The sequence below is a fragment of the Bemisia tabaci genome, chromosome 5 (genome assembly GCF_918797505.1).
Source record: "Bemisia tabaci chromosome 5, PGI_BMITA_v3".
Classification (NCBI taxonomy): Eukaryota; Metazoa; Arthropoda; class Insecta; order Hemiptera; family Aleyrodidae; genus Bemisia; species Bemisia tabaci.
The window spans coordinates 50,252,622-50,271,181 of NC_092797.1; the positions used below are offsets into that span (position 1 = coordinate 50,252,622).

An 18,560-nucleotide genomic window follows, 5' to 3' on the forward strand; every position below is an offset into this window, starting at 1 on the left:
GAAACTGGGGTTGTTAGAGAAATCTATCGATTTTAGAAACCTAAAATTTGAAATCAGGAAAAACATTAGCGCTGTCAGGTCTAGAAAACTGGAGGGATCTCCAAGTTTTAAATTTCGTGCGGATTTTAAAGTCGATAGGGTGTCCATAGGTCGGGAAAACCGGGGTTGATAGGGAATCTTATCAGGTCATAAAAATTGGGGTTCATGAAAAATGAAGAATCCTAAATTTTGAAATCTTTAAAACCATTATCACTGCAAGTTTTTAAAAATCATGCAGATTTTAAAGCCGACCGGGTGTCCATAGATCGTAAAAACCGGGGTTGTAAGGGAATTTCATTGGATCATGGGAATCAGGGAAAAGTCAGGGAAATTCATGGGAAAGACTATCAATTTCGAAAACTAAAGAGACCTCCAAATTTTAAATATCATGCGGATTTTAAAGCCGGTAGGGTGTCCATAGATTGGGGAAACCGGGGTTGTTAGGGAATTTCAGAAGGTCGTGGAAATAGGGGAAAGTCAGGGAAATTCAGTAAAAAGACTGTCAATTTCGAAAAATATAGAGACCTCCAAGTTTTAAATTTTTTGCGGATTTGAAAGCCCACTGTATGTTCGTAGATCGGGGAAACCTCGGGAATAGTCGGGGAATTTTATGAAAAAGATTACCAATTCGAAAAATCCTAAAATTTGAAATCTGGAAATACATTATCGCTCTCAGGCCTAGAAAACTATTGGAAAGATAGCAGCGTTGGATCTCTAAAATATGTTGTATCTGAAAGCGACAAGACTTTCCTGTGCTAATTTGATAGAGGTGGAGGTGGCCACAATCACATATTCAAGACATGCATGACGCAATCTCCGGGGCAAATATTGAATTTGATAGACAAAGCAATGACAAAACAAAAGGATATGGAGGGATCCTATTGGTGGAAGCTGGTGATTGAAACTGACGAAGGAGCTAAGTAATAGACTAACGAAAGACAACTCACGAGAGGACCTAGAGATAGTCCATCATTTTCTCTCTTAGTCTATAGGAACCACCCATTTCAAGCAAGGGGGATTGCTCCATACTCCCTAAGTCTCCTTGTCTATCGCTTTGTCTATCAATTTCAATAATCAGCTCGCTGGAATCTGCAACCCAGTCTATGGCAACTGGGTCTCGTTCCGATCATAGTTCACGCCAAGTGACCACAGGTCCATTCATGTCACTTGCACGCGGAAAGCGCCTTGACAACAATCGAGCCTGAATTCAATGAAACAATCTGGTATACTGCCATGCTAAGGAGAAACGCCGTATGAACTCTCAGACGTTGACCAATTTCCTTTGATCAATCAAAATTTTTGGGTATATTTCTGAACATATTCCTCCTGATTTCTCAGAAAATTTTCCGCGTAAATCGATCTGAAGTGTCTGAAAATTTCGATGAAAAATATTCGTAACTTTTCTCAGAAGTTAATATATTCCGAGGGGGAATTTGGCAACATTGGAATGTTCATGCGGCGTTTTTCCATAACACGGCAGTATCACACTGGAGAGCGGCGAGGGTTCTGCATCTGAGATGTTTCGAAGCTCATCTATACATTAAATTGCAAATGCTTGAGCAACGATAATTTGGAAGGAAAGCCCAAATTCGGACCAAATCGGACGCTGCATTATTTGGACCATATTATAATATGGTCCAATACTACGCAAGAGAGAACTTCTATCCCGTCTTGCTCATTTATCAAATCGCATATCTGCATAGGGTAATTGCATAGATCAAGGTTGCCATTTTAGGTCGAACTTCATGATCGACATGTTTTTCATCAATTATCATCAAACGAAAAGTAGCGTTGACTTCCGAACTTAATTGTTACTCTGCTCGATTACATTCTGATAGTGCTGAGTCTCTAAAATATTTTGTCTTTGATCGCTTTTGTATTGGTTTCTCCTTAAAAATCCCCAGAGAGAAATCAAGAGCCGCAATTTAAATTTCGGGCCGAATGGCAACCCATACTTTTACGAGTCATCTCTGTTTGGCCAATCCGCCTGGTGCCCAGTTTCTGGGGCCCTTATGGAAAAGAACAAGGGGCTCATTTGTAATCCGAAATATCTCGAAAACAAATGGAAAATATGTCGGAGATTTTATAAATCAATTTTCCAGATTTCTCTGGGGCGATTGATGGGTAATACATGCCACGTTTTTCTCAAATATACCTAACAGCTCGACCTGGATTCCCCCCCCCCCCTTTTTTTTTCATGGCACTTAATGTCATTTCAAGTTACAAAGAAATTCTAGGTCGAATTGTTCTGTGTGTTTTAGAAAAAAGTGTCATGTATTAGGCGATTTGAGAGTACTCAATTATCCTCGGGTCATCTCACTTTGCATTGGAAAAAAAACACATTGGATGTAGAGTCCAGACTCTTAAAAACATCGACAAGAAAAAGTACTCTTGATTCAATCAGAATCTAGCTTCAATCAAGAACCAAGTCTCTTAATTTAAGCGGATTTTGTTTGATTCAAGCAAAAATCCGATTGAATCAAGAGTATTTTTTCTTGTCAATGTTTTCAAGAGTCTGGACTCTAAATCCAATGTGTTTTTTTCCAGTTTTTTTTTTTTTTTTTTTTTTTTTTTTTTTTTTTTTTTTTTTTTTTTTTAACGGGGCGAAATGGCAGCTGCGCTCGTCGGAGCCGTAACAATCAATGGGCCTAGCGTTGCGGGTTGCGTCCGCGCCGCGGCGACCGCGGTCCCGCATCGGAAAGAATCGCCCCGCGGCCGCAGCCACGAAGCATCGTTGCCAGGTAGTGCTAAAAATCAGAGCTTTCCTACATTCGAATCCATCTAACATATCCACATTAGATGGCGAAATCTGGCAACGTTGCCGCGAAGCACCAGTTTTCCCCGAAGCGGCTCAGCGGTTGAGCGGCTCGCCATGAATGAAAACTTATCGACTGTTATTGAATAAACTTGACTCGCTCCGGGCTCGGCTCCTGTCCCTGTGTCCCTGTCACTCGGCTGACGAAGAGCCGAATCGAGCATTCGCCATTCATGCACCCGACCCCCGACTCGTTCCCAGGGACCCGGCCCAGGTGCCCTCTAGAGCCAGCTCCCGTACCCGAGGGCACACACTGAAAAAAAAATCTCGGTGTATTTACTATGAAAAGGGTAAAATTACCAAGAATTCAGGGTTCTATTTGATCCCAGTTTTTTCTTGGTAAAATTACCATTTATGGAAGTGGTAATTTTACCGAGAAATCTCGGTAAAATTATTGAACTTTCTCGGTAATTTTACTGGACCTTGGTAAAAACGCCAATATTTTTTATCGACTGTGGTAGAATTACCGAGATAAAATGGCAAAGTTATCGAGAATTGATCACCAATAAAAGTGGTATTCTTACCTGAAAAAACAGTAAAAATACCGGTTTTTAGGTAAGCTTACCAGTCTGTCTCAGTCAAATTACCAATAATTGGTAAAAAAAAGTGAGATGGTAAAGGTACCAACGGACCTTGGTAAAAGCGCCGAGAATTTTTTTTCAGTGTGGGGTCGCTTGGGGCTGGATTCCCAAAAAATTTATTTTGGAATCTCAACTTCGGTTGGAAGTATCCAAAGGTTGACTACCGTGTTCAATCATTCACGTCGAGCTTTGAACTTTCGTAAGGCAAGCTCAAACCCCCTCTACCCCCGTTTAAGTAGCTCACTTGAACTGCCCTCGAGGTCGTAATGAAGGAAAACCCTTGCTCGATAAGAGAATCAATCCCGATATTCACTTGAACTCTCCAACACATCTGAACTGCATTCCAGTAATCGCCCAGCATGCAAATCAGCGGGTCGATTGTTGAATCGTTATCGAATGGACTTGATCGATAAATCCCTATCTTTACAATGCTATTTATCGATCAAGGTCATTCGATAACGATTCAACAATCGACCTGCAGGCGCGGATACAGAGCGTAACTAAATTTAGAGGTCAATATTCCATCGAACAAACAGAGGCGAACATTATCGGGTCATCGAGATAATTACCTGAGACTTACGATTTCCTGAAACCGCAGCGCATTCCTAGCTAAACTTAGATTTATCTGGACGGATCCCTCATTGAGTCCTCCATATTCTGACCGTGGAAGCCCGACGATTCTCAAAATACTCGGGAGTTGAATTGAATAAGTCCTTCAAAAGAGAGTCGTGTGATTTCGTTGTGATCTTTCAGGATCCCCTGACTTCTTATTCACTCAGTTATAAATCAACTGCTTCTCATTTCTTGTGAAAATTTCTGTTAAGTCATTTTCTTCAAGACATGAAAAAATTCACCGAAAATTTCCCGGGAAAATGTTTAATACCAGTAATGTTACGAAAAACATAAATGGAATTTCCGTGACGGATCTATTAAGTCACGCTATTCTTTTTTTCAAGGATTCAGAAAGCGCTCCAGAAAAAATTTCTCAAGGTGAAATTCCTCTTCAGATGACCTGCTCTGAGGACGATGCAGGAATGGCTGATTTTTAAATTTTTCTACTGAAACATTTTTGAAAATAAGTAGAAATCATCCATCATCTGTAGGAAGAAATAAACATTAGAGGCAACATTTTGTCTCAGTTTCACAGTCATTGTGCTTATTCTGTCAAATACAGAAATACTCATTTTGAATATACTTATTAATTTTAATTTTATTGCTTCTCTGTTTCAGTCTGCAATTTCGTTGTGCACGAGCGGTGTTACAAAGTTGTCGTCTCCCCTTGTTCTAGTATAGCTGCCAATTTAATTAAAGTGAGTAGATAACATTTCAAGCATATTTAATTCTCAATCCACTCGGTTTCCTCCATGAACTGTCCCACATCAATTATTAACTATCTTCCGACTTATCGTTGGACTAGCGTCCGTATTTTTTGTATGTTTTTTTTAGAGTTGCAAAGATTATATCGCGCTCTCAGGGGTAAATTTTACATCCCTCCACAGATTATAGAATTTTCACGGTCCATGTTTTCTACCTGCCTTCACTCACTTTTGAAATGAAAGTGTCCTTTCTTTTATAAAACAGTGCTCAATTCCTTATGGTGTCTCAAAGTATACCCCACTCGTGATTATCATTTGGACTACATTTTGCAATAAGGCATTACTATTTCTGGCGCATCTTAGAAACAATGTATATAGTCATTGTTTTCAATATGCAGATAGGTGCTTGTGCGAATGAGCCGGAAACATCAGTTGCCTATTACTTCAAAATGTAGTCCGTACGTTGGTTGATCTCCTGAGATCGCAATCTAACACTAGGCGCAGCCATGTGGAAAAATTTCTGAGTCCATGTGCACCTAGATTTGTTTCTTATTTAAACTAAGGGAGAAGAAAGTTTAAGCATACAAGTTATGATTGGTGGCCAGAATGTCCTCAGATTGAAGAAATACGTCATAAGTCAGTAATTTGGTACTTGATATTTCCACGTGAGATTCTGCCAAAAGTCTATTTCAGAATTAGTAAGCATCGATTATTAAGATGTTCCTTACGAACACCAAAAAATCAATCCTTTCCATTAGGTTTCTTCAATCGATTCATCGCTAAGCACACCACGCTACTGCTTAAAATGGAGAAGAAGCCATCATTCTCATAAGCTCCATCATTTCACAGTGAGAACACATACTCAGTACACACGTATTAGGCATTCTAAGGACAAAATCTAGTGCAAAAAAAATGTGTTTAATATTACCTAATGATCCTTAAATCATCCATTCAGAAGCTCAGCTATGCCGCAAGATAAAAGACAAATAGAGATATTCCCCATTATTAATGTAATTTCTGGGGCTGAGCATGCTGTTTTGTGCAGAAATACTCCCTTTTACATCTTGTCGGCTCGGCTGTTGATCTGCGCTTTAAGAAATGTGCTTGACAAGTTGACCAAGCATTGGCTCATTTGTAAAGGAATCTTCAGACGGTTAAGGAGGGAGCCTTGAAATGAATCCAAGTGCCGGTGATATTGGTTCTCTTAACGAAAACGACCCATCAAAGAAATCGGGGCTCGCCATCAAACCAGGGGGCTGATTATTAAAGTCATTAGACAAAACGGTAGACGAAGCAGACAAAGGGAAAATAGAGAGATCCTATTGGTGGAAGCGAGTGATTGCAGTAAACTAAGCTAAATCGACGGTGTAAGTCGGCAATCACATAACTCGGTTTGCGACGTCGCAGACTTCTTGTCATACTTTATTTTTTAAATGGAAAACTACTCAACGGCAATTCTTTAAAACTGTCATGATTTTTCTTCTCAATTCGAAGAAAATTCTGCAAAAACTTCAAGAAATAATGTCAATTTGTTCTCTTTTGAAAAATAACGTATAGGCGGAGATTTTCAGACACCGCAAACGAGTTATGTGATTGCCGACTTTCACCGTCGAAATAATAAACTAACTAAGCAACGGCAACATACGAGGGACCTTAGATATAGTCAGCCCATTATTTTCCACCTTAGTCAATAACAACAACCCGTTTCAACCAACAGAATCACTCTATTTTCCTTTTTTCTATAGTCAGCCCATTATTTTTCACCTTAGTCTATAAAAAAAACCCGTTTCAACCAACAGAATCACTCTATTTTCCTTTTTTCTATAGCTTTGTCTATCAATTTTAATAATCAAACCTGTAAAGCATGTTTCTGCAATTTTTTCACGGACAAATGTAACGAAAAAAGCACATTTCGGACTGTTCAGGGTAATGTTTTTTGCCATTCTGAAGCTCCTTCCATAACCGTGTAAAAAATAGGTTCGAAGGGACTTCTCGGCAGTCGACAAGAGGCAGAGGGTGGTTTCAAAGGGTCGATTGACCAGCCTGAAGTTAAAGTTTTCACCTGTTCAAGAGGCTGGTGGAGCGTGTCGATTTGTCCCCGATTACAACCGCCGCACGCCGCGCCGTGAGTACGCAGGTACTCTCGCTTGTCAGCGAGTCACATATTTCGCCTTCATTTCCGTGTGATACCAGAAACCTACATAGGAGTTCGAATAGTTGTATGTTCGGAAACTGACCCAACTCCACACTCGTGGTCTAGGAGTATCTGTCATCTGTTAAGTACAGTGCATCACATCATTTTCCACCGAATTGTATTCCACGGGTTCTTCCACTTCGTTTCCATCCTAAGATTTTTTCATCTATTTACCTATTTTTATTGCTTCCTTTCTAACTTCCAATGAATAGTCAAAAATTGAAAATTTTGGCAACATTAATTTTCAATTCTTCACTATAGTTTTCTTCTTCTAGCTAATTCTTTCCTATACTTATTTTCATACGCGCGCACAAAATTAATGAAAATAACATGGAAATTTATGGAATGCGGTATTTTGAAGGAGAAAAAAAGAAAAGATAAGGAAAAACCACATGAGTCCTGTGATAGAAAAAATCAAAAATTCACGCAAAATATGAAAAAAAGTAATAATATCTCGGTTTTTGGCGTTTACTGGGAACTGTACTTAGTTATAACTTCGTCATTCCACGTATATTATTCATAATTCGCAATTAACGCTTCAACTTGAATACATCTCTGACTCGTTGTCAGCCAACAGCTCAGACATGGGTGGAACTAATTTTAGGGAATTTGCCTTGCACTATGCAGAAAATTCACTGTTTGCATATAGAAATCCGCGCAATCGTTTTCATGTAACAAATTAAATTACCCAACTAAATTTGCTAATAGCTGATGTGACTTGGTCCCTTTTTGTCATAGAGTACATAGAGTCGTAATGTAATTGGGAGAGCTGGCGCCACTTTTAAACATTTTCCATGTCCCGAATTCCGAGACTCCTGTGTGACGCCGGGTCACTTTTTCGATACATAATCGATTGTTTGCGATACACGGGTACCCGGCCATCCGATGACAACAACAACAACAACAACCACAACAAAGGAGATAGGAATTACCACGTATTCCACACCGCCATTTTGGATCGAAAATGTATCGAAAAAGCGACCCGAACTCGGCGCACACCGGGCTCGGAATTCGTCGAGCAGAACATGGCGCCAGCTCTCCCATTTACATTACGACTCTATGTACTCTATGCTTCTTGTTTAACGCGGTCCAACGGATAGGTGCCAGGTGCCTCTATGGATTATTGGATTAGCCTGAAACAGCAGTTACCCGTAGTGAACTTTAGCCGAATCGGCAATGCTCAATCCAGCGGAAAAGCTCTCGATTGCTCAACGGAACGAAGCGGTAACGTTTCCACAATGGGATACCACCCGCGGCGATCCAATATTTTAAACACAGGAGTGAGACCTGTCAACTGTGACGTATCAAGATGACCCGTTGCAAAAACGATAAGTCAACGCTCGCTCACCAGTTGCTCCGAGCCGACGCTTCGACAAGCGACAGCTCAACCAACGCTAACATGTAAATAACGACCGATCTAGATATTAGATTGGAAACAAGATCAGCGGGTCGATTGTTGAATCGTTATCGAATGCTTCTGATCGATAAATCCCTATCTTAACAATGCTATATATCGATCAAGGTCATTCGATAACGATTCAACAATCGAGGAGCAGGACTCGAGATGGAACTCATGCCCGGGTACTCGAATTCTATTCGCCCTGTTGATCCCGTCCATTGAACGGGTCGAATCAAACCTCAATAACCTACTTCCCAATGTCAGTTGAACCGGTTTGGGGAGCGTTCATTAATTAAGTAACGCTTGGGGGGGGGGGGCATACGTTACGCTGCGTTATAAGGGAAGCAAGGGGGGGGGGGGCTCAAGAATGGAGATGTTGCATGTGTGAGGGATTTGCGATTTGACCATTGATTCTTATGTAAAAGTTCGTGAGAAACACGATGGTGCCACTGGTTTTCTCTGAAATCAATTCCCAAGCTCAAAAAAAGCTCTCAAGTTAAGGCCAAAATGGAGGGGATATCCCATCCTACCCTGAGAGTCCACCTCTACATCAAAACAAACTCTCCATGCAAAGATAGGGAGCAAATGCATTAGTAGGGTTGCCACTTTATTTGGGGACTCCAAACCTGAAAATACGGCAACCCTGCTGATGTATTGGCTTCCTATCTTTGCATGGAGAGTTTGTTTTGATGTAGAGGTGGACTCCCAGGGTAGGGTGGGATATCCCCTTCATTTTGGCCTCAACTTGAGAGCTTTTTTTGAGCTTGGGAGTTGATTTCAGAGAAAACCAGTGGCACCATCGTGTTTTCCGCGAACTTTTGCATAAGAATCAACAGTCAAATCGCCAATTCCTCACACATGCAACATCTCCATTTATGAACGCTCCCTTATTTTCGAGAAACGCAAGCGCTTGTTTCCTGAATTAGAGACAAGGAATAAAGTGAGAAGGATGTTCTGTTTCTGTCGATTTTCGCAGTTTGAAATGTTTACTTTCCTCCGTATATTGGGTGGGAGATCGTATCCTGATCTTTTCTCAGGTTTTTTGAATTGAGATTTCAGTGCGGAAGGATAATTCCTCCAATAGTGCGATAATTTTCGAGTTGGAGAGAATAATGTAAGGGAAAAAATACTTGTCCCTAAAAAACTAGATCTGAATAGCATATTCTCGATAATGTCTAGCGTGCACCTTCTATGAATTTGAATCTATTTGTCCCATCAACAGCAACAGTTTAGCTCACGTTGAGCTTCGTCATACTCATGATACCACATACAACTATTCGTGCGTCTATGTAGATGTTTGGTATCGACCGAAAATGAAGGCGAAAAATTTGTTTTTGACGCGTGAACGTGTCATTTCTCAATCATGCACTCACCGTCTAATCTTAATTTATTTTCGCCCTTTCAATTCGTATCGAGGAATGATTCCTTTTTAGCAAATTAGCGAATAGCACCATTGAAGAATACTAATTAACCTGTTTTTTTTTTCTCTTTCTTTTCATGGTAGAATCCTGTCGCCCACAGGTGGTCCGACGCCACTCATCAAAATGCTCACAAGCATAAACGAAAATTTTGCAACGTCTGTCGGAAGCGGATGGAAGACGGTAACGTGGGAACACACTGCGAAGGTGAATATTCCATTATTTCTTTCTACTTTTTTTCCTACCCTGGTAAAAATTGGCAGTAGAATCTGTGTTCCGAAATACCATAGACCTACAGCCGGCTGTAAGATTTCCAATAGCTTCTATAGCCGGCTACACAATTTCTTATAGCCTTTTATAGCCGATGGCGATTAAGCAACAGCCAGGCGATAAAGTGTATGCTGAACGTTACTAATTACGGATGCTAGGACTTAGTGAGTTTTTGGAATACTGCTCTCTTTTTGGGCCGTAATGTCTTGATTTATTTTGCGAGGAAAGCTCCGTACTTTTGATGGATGCCTGCCATCACTAATATATTAGAGCGCCTTCAGTTTCGCATGATACTGTGCAATACCTCTGGTGTGAAATAATTGCTTCAAGCGCCGTGGCAGGCGGGCAGCAAGCGCGGAACACGCATTGGCGCCTACAAACCTAACAGGGATACTTCACGCGTTGCGCAATGCGTGAAGTATCCCTGTTAGGTTTGTAGGCGCCAGTGCGTCGCCTCGCCGCTCCGCTTTGTGTTAGGCTCTAATATTTAATCTGGCGGAGTCAGCGTTATTCAACTCATGATTCTGAAATGTTTGCACATCCTGTATGGATTATTGTCTTTTTAATTGATGAAAAAAAGAATGTATTGAAGGAAAATATAATGTGTGTTTTGTAAATATTAAGGTGGTTCCGCATCAAACTTAATGATTTCCAAGGCACACGAATTTCTACACAATTTCTTATAGCCTTTTATAATCGATGGCGAAAAAGCAATAGCCAGGCGATAAAGTGTAAAGCCCGGCGATAGGAACTATAGCCCGGCTGCATAATTTTTTATCGCTTCGTATAGCCCGGCCGTATGATTTTCTGCGCATTCTACAGCCAGCTATATGATTTTCTGTAGCCTTCTTTAGCCGGCTATAAGAATTCCTATGGTATTTTGAAACGCAGCTCTTATCGCCAATTTTTACCAGGGTATTTTAGTGCTGCAATGCTGCTATGGTAGTGCAACTTTCTCTTCTACCTTGCAGAAAAAGATTTGGCAATTGGAATAGTTTTAGCTCGCACCCTAAAGAATTTTTTACTGAGTTGAAAAATTATGCTGCAAATTTCATTTTTTTATCTACCTTTAGTTCAGTTACTCCCTGCTGAGAGAAAAAATCTTAGCAGCATTGCGATGATATCAGTTTTACTTTTATTGCAAAATGCAATCCAGTCAGAATTTTATTTTTTTAGTCTTGCTATCACAATGTCAGCTAAATTTTCCTACCCCCTTCATTCAAGCTATCATCCTCATTGGAAAGTAAAGCAGTGGCAATTTGTCTCTATATTACTGTCCTAACGACAGCTTGCAGTTGAATGAAACTAAAAACAATATAGTTAGATTACGATTCATTGTTCATTATTTTTTTTTTGTTCTGTAAGAAAAAAACTATGTACATTTTTTTGCATTATATCGTTGAAACAGGCTAATACATCGTGTTTCTCTAATTACTTTAGCCCCATTGCAGTATATACCAGTGTTACTATGATTTAAAACACCTTGTCAACTATTTTTCAGTTTGTGAGTATTACGTCCATGCTGAGTGCCAGGATCTAGCGGTCTCCGATTGTAGAGAGAGTGCCACTTATTTGCCTGGCGTCGAGTTGCAACTCGTGAAGCATCAACATCACTGGCGAGAAGGAAACCTACCAAGCAATTCTAAATGTGCTATTTGTAAGAAAACTTGTTGGTCTGCCGAATGTTTAGCTGGTTACCGTTGTGAATGGTGCGGGATCACCGTGAGTATTCACCTTTTGGTTTCATTTGTTACCTCGTATAGAAAATTAGCTTTTTACTTAATTAAACAGCATAACGACGATGCAAGTCAGCAATCACATATCTCGTTTGCGGTGTCTGAAAATCTCCGCCTCTATGTTACTTTTTTAAAAGAGAACAAAATGACATCATTCCTTGAAGTTTTTGCAGAATTTTCTTCGCACAGAGAAGAAAAATCACGGTAGTTTTAAAGAACTGCCCTTGAGTAGTTTTCCGTTTAAAAAATAAAGTATGACAGGAAGTCTGCGATGTCGCAAACCAAGTTATGTGATTGCCGACTTACTCCGTGGATAAACTCAGGAAATATACAATTCTCAACAGTGATGGGAGATATTGAAAGCAAAATAACACATTTATAAGAATTTAAAAAAATTACTGTCAGTTCCAAAATAACTAGGAAAAAGGGCGGAAATTTTAAAACAGGAAAAGTTTTTGTTTAACCCTAAAAACTTATTTTAAAAAACTCAGAGCTTCCCCTCACCTGTATTAATGGACCCATCAAAATGTGTATAATAGATTAATACAGGTGAGGGGATGCTCCAAGTTTTTTATAATAAGTTTTTAAAGTTCCCAAATCATTGATTTATTGAATTTTTCAACTTTTTAGATATTTTTATATCTCTAAAGAAAATCATAGTAAATATTAAACTTTCCAGTGCTGCGAAAGCACTAATTGAAAGCGACCAATAACTTTAATGCAGTTTGGATGTAAGCTCCAGCAACAAGATACACTGAGATGTCTTCGGATTTTTTAAAATTAAGTCCCTTACATTCTTCCCACCAATTTGGTTTAATGAAAATTGGTTGTAACCATTAATTGGATTCTACCTTTCAAAGTTGTCAAAAGCAATATTTTTTGTATCAATCAATTTGGGTGTTCATTTTCTCAAAGACAAAGCCTCAAAGCCTTCAGGACTTGATCACAGCATTTACTTGTGGGAGATAACCACAGTGTAGGTAATAATTAATGCCCTTCAATAAGAGCTCAATGAATATTTTTTATCTTTTTCAGTGTCATGCTGGTTGCAAGAAGAGCATATCAGAAGAGTGTAACTTTGGACTGTTAGAAAAAATTTATCTTCCTCCCCATGCTGTTAGTGTTCCTCGGACGGAAATGCCCATAGAGTCTTTAATAGGTGTTCAAATGAGTAGGAAAGATACTATGTCTCGTAAGTATTTTATTCTTTTTGTTTGAATTCTCATCTTTGTTTTGTTTTACTGTCAAACTGAATGGTTAGTGGCTAGCAGTTGCATGGACGAAAATTTGACTTTTATCAGGAAGTAGAAATTCCTCAGCCATGTCATTTTTTACACTGCTTTTTTAATGTTCCCCTCTGATATTTGTTTGCTCCGGACAGAAATGCTCATTTCATGATTCAGGGTTCTAATTTAGAGTCTGTAAATTATGTTAGGCTTTAAGTTACGTCTCATGCGAAGGGAAAGGAAGAGTGTTTCAGTTTGTGTGGAGATGTAAGACATCATGCTTGAAGGTTTTTTCTCCATTATTTAATGAATTTTAATTTAGATACTTTCAACGTGTCCCATATTTTTTTCCATTTTAGTCTGTTAAAATTGAATAAATGCGCAATTTACATCATTGACACATGCTTCCATGCTTGAAATTACACCTATTGCTAGATTTATGGAAGGAAATAAGATAATTCCATACCAGGGTTTTTGGCTGTGGGGAAAAGTTGGGGAATCTTCTAAGTAGTACTCAGCATCTTCAGCTGGTGCCATTCGAGAGACCGTGATCAACTTTTGAGTGCCTTTCTCCTTAATTTGAATCTCTAAAAGTGCAGATTGTGTCCATAGTTCAGCAAAAAACAGTATTATCCAAAGAAAAAAATCCAAGTGGAAGTTTTGACCGAAGGTCAGGGAACAGTCTGAGAAAGTAAAGGAATTCTGACATTTTGGAGTCATGGAAAAGTATAAACAATCAGGGATAGTTGGAGGTTCAAAAAATGAAGTAATCGTGGAAACCTGCATACTTTCAAGATCATAATTTTGATTTCTAACACCCAACTGTTGACTTAAAGTGAAGGAAAGAGAGCAGCTATTATTTATCTGTGTTTTTTACATCCCAAGTAGCATGGATTGCAATTTCATTGCAATGGATTGTGAGTTGATTGCAATTTTTGCTTGTTGCCTATACGTTCATTTGAAGGCGCTTAAAAAGTTGCAATTTTATTGCAATAAGTTTGCAAGAAATGTAGATTATGCTTGTTTTTCAAGGCACTATAAAGACTGCAATTTCGGTGCAATCATGTTGAAACAAATTCACGCCATGTGCCTGGCATCCAATTCTCTAGTTGTTTTAAAGTTTTTTCGACTTAAATGTCTCACCTACCTAACCCATATAGCCCAACATATTTTGAAAATATTGTCACCTTTATCAAAATATTTTCATGGCAATATTGTAAGTAAAATATTTTCAAAATATTTTCAAAACATTTTAAAGGAATATTTTGAAAATGTTTACAAAAAATATTTTTAAAATAATTCAAAAATATTGCCTGTAAACATGCATGTTAAAAATATTCCTTAAGAAAGTTTTGAAAATATTTTAAAAATATTTTTTGAAAATATTTTTAAGTTCTCAAGTTAGTATGTGGTATAATTTACACCGGTGTTAATTTAGTGTGAGTACCTATTACGTGATATCGAAAAAAAAAATCAGACAAAAAAAATATGAAAAAAATAAATAACACGAAAAAAAATAAATAATAGGCAAAAGAAAGAAGCCTGAGAAAAACGGCGTTAATCAAATCTATGATGAATGTTGAGCCACGCACTGACGCAATGCATGCGATAACAGCCTTAACAGGCGTGATTTCAACCAAGCTCATCATCAGCTCCCTGTAGCTCAGTGGAAGAGTGCTCCGCTATGACATTCGCGGGTCGGGTTCAAGCCCACTCAAGGGCGTCCGGTATTTTATGCTGCTAAACGTCGTAGGACATTAGGTAAGCATGGGTTCGAATTATTATAATTTCCCCGGAAAATTTAGGGGTTGAAATTTAAAGGTCGTCAATATTGAAATTTCTTTGCAAAAAAAAAAATTGCAACTTTTTTACAATGAGGGGGTCAGATGTTGTAAAATAATTGCAATTTTCTTGCAAGAAAGTTGAAATCATCTGGAAATTTTATTTCATTTAAATTGCAATTTTTTCGTTGCAAAATGCTACTTGGGATATAGACAATAATAAAAATAATAAATAACTAATCTGCATGGAAATCAAAACTTGAAATCTACCTATCTAGAAATGAGGAGTATACCGAACAACTGGGTCGCATTCAGCAAAAGGGTGCTAGTGTAATTACAGTATTTTCAGAACTGTGCAACTTCTATTTTGCTTTGATAAGCACCAAATTATTGATAGTAATGAGATTTACACGATTGTTTTCATTTGAAATTAACAATTTTCTGGTAAAAACCAAAAACATTTTGAAATAAAATAACAACTTATTTTGGGGAAAAGGCTGCAAAAAAAGCAGCAAGGATAAACAAAAAACCCAGAACGTTTCAGAATATTAACACTTCCATTTTCAACTGGAAAAATACAAATAAAAATGAGCTGTCGATTCGCTATTATTGCGAGACCGAGACTCAAGACGGCGACTTTGTTTATCCTTTGTCGTTGTTGTTTTTTTTTTGCTGCCTTTTCCCCAAATTAAGGTGCTACTTTATTATGTGAATTTTGGCTGATTAAGTTGTTTTTCAAAAGCTTTTTGCCACTATAGGCATTTTTCTAGATAAAGATGAAGATGCAAGATTTTTACAACACTGTAATCATGTTGGTGGTCTTCTGCTGAGTGTGATCCAACTCCTCCTCTGACTTTTTCTTTTATTTGTGGATTTTATCGTCGTAATACATTTTTGTCGTTTTTATTTTGTTTGTTGGCTTCATTTTTTTTATTTTTTTGTCTTTATTGTCATTCCTGTTTTTTATTTGTTCTTTTGTTTGTTTAATTATTTTTGTCATTAGTTTGCATCCACTTCAATGTCCTTATGCTCGTCATTGTTTTGCTTGCGGTTATGCTTGTTTTTTGATTTCTCAATCTGGCATTGATATGAGGTGAATAACCGGCCAAGGATGAAAATATGAAACGGAACTGGTGAGTACTTTAATCTGATGTAAGGAAAATAAGTGTAGCTATTTGTAACTACGCATCAGAAAAGAGACCCTATAACTTTTTTTTACAATTTTGGCGATGTTTGATATGAATTCACCAATTCACTAAAAAAAACTTTTAGTTTAACTGTCTTGTTCTTATGTACTCACACAAATTAAACTTTTTTTTTCCAGTAAGACTGAATGCTGAGAATTATTTTTGTGAGAATTTCATCTTAACTTTGATAAGTGAGATTTCTAGATTTGAACAACGCTGCAAATTCCAATGCAACATTATTCCTGTACAATAAGCCATCCAATCAGAACATTTTATGCCATAATATTATATTTGGTATTGTAATAAAACAATGTGGCTATCACAAATGAGCCTCTTTATCCGAGAAAACCATCAATGATTCTTCCCTTATCTGTGTCTATTAGAAGATTAAAAATGTGAGGAATGCACTCACCATCGGAGTCATACTTGCTTGCAAGCATTCTGAATTTTTTTGCTCCGCCATGACTCAAAGCAGCAAACTGAGATGCCTTTATCCAGGAAAGTCATTATTCTTAAGTAATTAAAGTTGCAAAAAATAATTTAGCTAATGATGTCTGTAATTTTTCAGCTCGCAGTATATCTGATGAATTCAGTAGTGGAGATAGTCGACATCGAGATGTGGAGGAGCACACGTACGTTAGAGATAGAAGCGGAAAAGAAAAGGATGATCGAGATGAGGGTATGTTTGATCTAAGAGTTCAGGAACCAATCATTTCTTTGATAGATGTAGTCTCTTCTTCTTATTTGATCTTTGATCCTTTAAATACTTCCCCATGTATGGAAAATAAACGGGTTAGATACAGTCAGGTCTGTTATATCAATTACATCAAATGCTCTACAACACATGCTAAACATCTGGTACCAAGTGAAGGACACGTTTTTGGAACCAGATATTGGGAGGCATAGATTAAGTAGAATTAAAAATCATTGGGCGTTGATTTTAAATGAGTCCTAAATAGGTCAGGAGTGAATGAGAGAATTTTTTTCACTTCGGATAAAAAATTAACCGAGAAAAAGGAAGATGAAAGATGATCATGAAATTCATAAACCACTGATAAGTCTATCATATTTCGAAATTTGTTTCATTTCATCAGGTCTTGTTCAGTGTTTTAACTTTTCAAATTTGTTTCCCCCCCAGAAGTTCTAAAAGTCTATGATGGCGACTGTTCACTGAGACGGCGTATCTTCAGAGTTATCACTGTCTCACGGCTCGCCAGCACTGAACACATTCTTACCACTGCTTTGCATGCATTCCACATCACCAAAGATCCAGGTATTCCTTCAGTTTCACTTCATAAGTTACAGTAAAATATTTTTTAGACAGCTGCAGCAATCTTACCCTGTTATATGAAATCATAAGTGTGGTGTACACATGAAGCCTGTGACGTGAAGCGCTTCAAAGGATAGGACTGCAAAGCACTCGGAGGGCGTAGTCCCCTAGTCTCCACTATTAATGATATAATTTTAACACTGATGCTCCATGAAATCATCGATAATATCACAATTGCTACAAAAAAAAAAAAAAAAAACCAATCCTACCTTTAACTGGACATCTTTGATACATTTACAGTTTAAAATTTTCAAACCTATTCTTTCTCTGTATAACATTTTCTCCAGAAGATTTAGGTTCCAAGTCCTCTTTTTTCAATTTTTGATTGTAATAAATGTTTCGGTTCTGCCCCCTCTAGCTAATTTTTATTTGACTGACCTCTATGCACCAGAAGAAATTGCATTATGCGATCCTAGTCCTGTAATGAATTTGCATCGCAAAGAGGGTAAAAGGCCAGCTGTCTTTCTTAGATTTAAGTAAGTTACCTCTTATATATTTTCTTCTTGACCTCCATTTGTTTATCTACTTTATTTGTTTGAGACTGTGTCATTGTGTAAGTTAATTTTAAAAAGACTTAATAAGTGAAATTAATATGATAATTTGAATAATGATAATTTGAAATTAATATGATAGAAGCTTGTTATCATTGTTTACAACTATAAAATTTTGCGAGCTTTGCTCCTCATTTATTCACATTGATGCCTGTGATAAATATTATTTCTGTTTTTTCTTATCAGAATGATTATTTTAAGTCAGAAAAATTAACCTCCTTCTCTTTCTCTGTCTCTCAAAGGCAATGATCCAGTCAGATTAAATCCTTTTACCTCTCTATAGTTAAATTCTCTCAAGTCAGAATGAAAAATTATTCTTTTACAGCCAATCATTAGCATACAGGATAGAATATGCCACAGCTTACAAATTCACTGTAAAAATAGGTGAATTACTTGTACTCGGTTTTTCAAGCTAAATATGACATTGTAAATTACTTTTTCCAGGGATTCCGAAAATGATAGTGGGGAAGTGCGGGTTTATCCAGGAAAAATACAAACCTTAACTCCCTTCGTCACAGTATTGGTCACCAGTGATACGACCGTTACTGATCTAGTTCATGATGCTGTTGAACAATTTGGTCTTGAAAATTCGCAGCCTGATTTTTATAGACTTAGTGAAGTTTCCCTTGATCGAGGAGGTAAGTTTTCTCATACCAATCATAATTTTTTGCTCAGTTCTTCCAATTTTGTTTTCAAATATCTGTGAAAAAAGTATGG

General features: G+C 37.8%; 1 protein-coding gene across 3 annotated transcripts in view; it reads left to right on the forward strand.

The window, feature by feature from the left end:
- Positions 1-18,560, forward strand: part of LOC109032100 (diacylglycerol kinase theta) — a 72,571-nt gene that overhangs the window by 38,198 nt on the left and 15,813 nt on the right. For all 3 annotated transcript variants that reach the window (XM_072300878.1, XM_019044067.2, XM_019044061.2), the window contains exons 2-9: positions 4,666-4,745; positions 9,849-9,969; positions 11,534-11,754; positions 12,804-12,960; positions 16,531-16,641; positions 17,101-17,235; positions 17,651-17,768; positions 18,288-18,481. In XM_072300878.1, coding sequence (XP_072156979.1) covers positions 9,936-9,969; positions 11,534-11,754; positions 12,804-12,960; positions 16,531-16,641; positions 17,101-17,235; positions 17,651-17,768; positions 18,288-18,481 — 970 coding nt within the window. In that variant the 5' untranslated portion in view covers positions 4,666-4,745; positions 9,849-9,935. The remainder of the gene's footprint in view (positions 1-4,665; positions 4,746-9,848; positions 9,970-11,533; positions 11,755-12,803; positions 12,961-16,530; positions 16,642-17,100; positions 17,236-17,650; positions 17,769-18,287; positions 18,482-18,560) is intronic.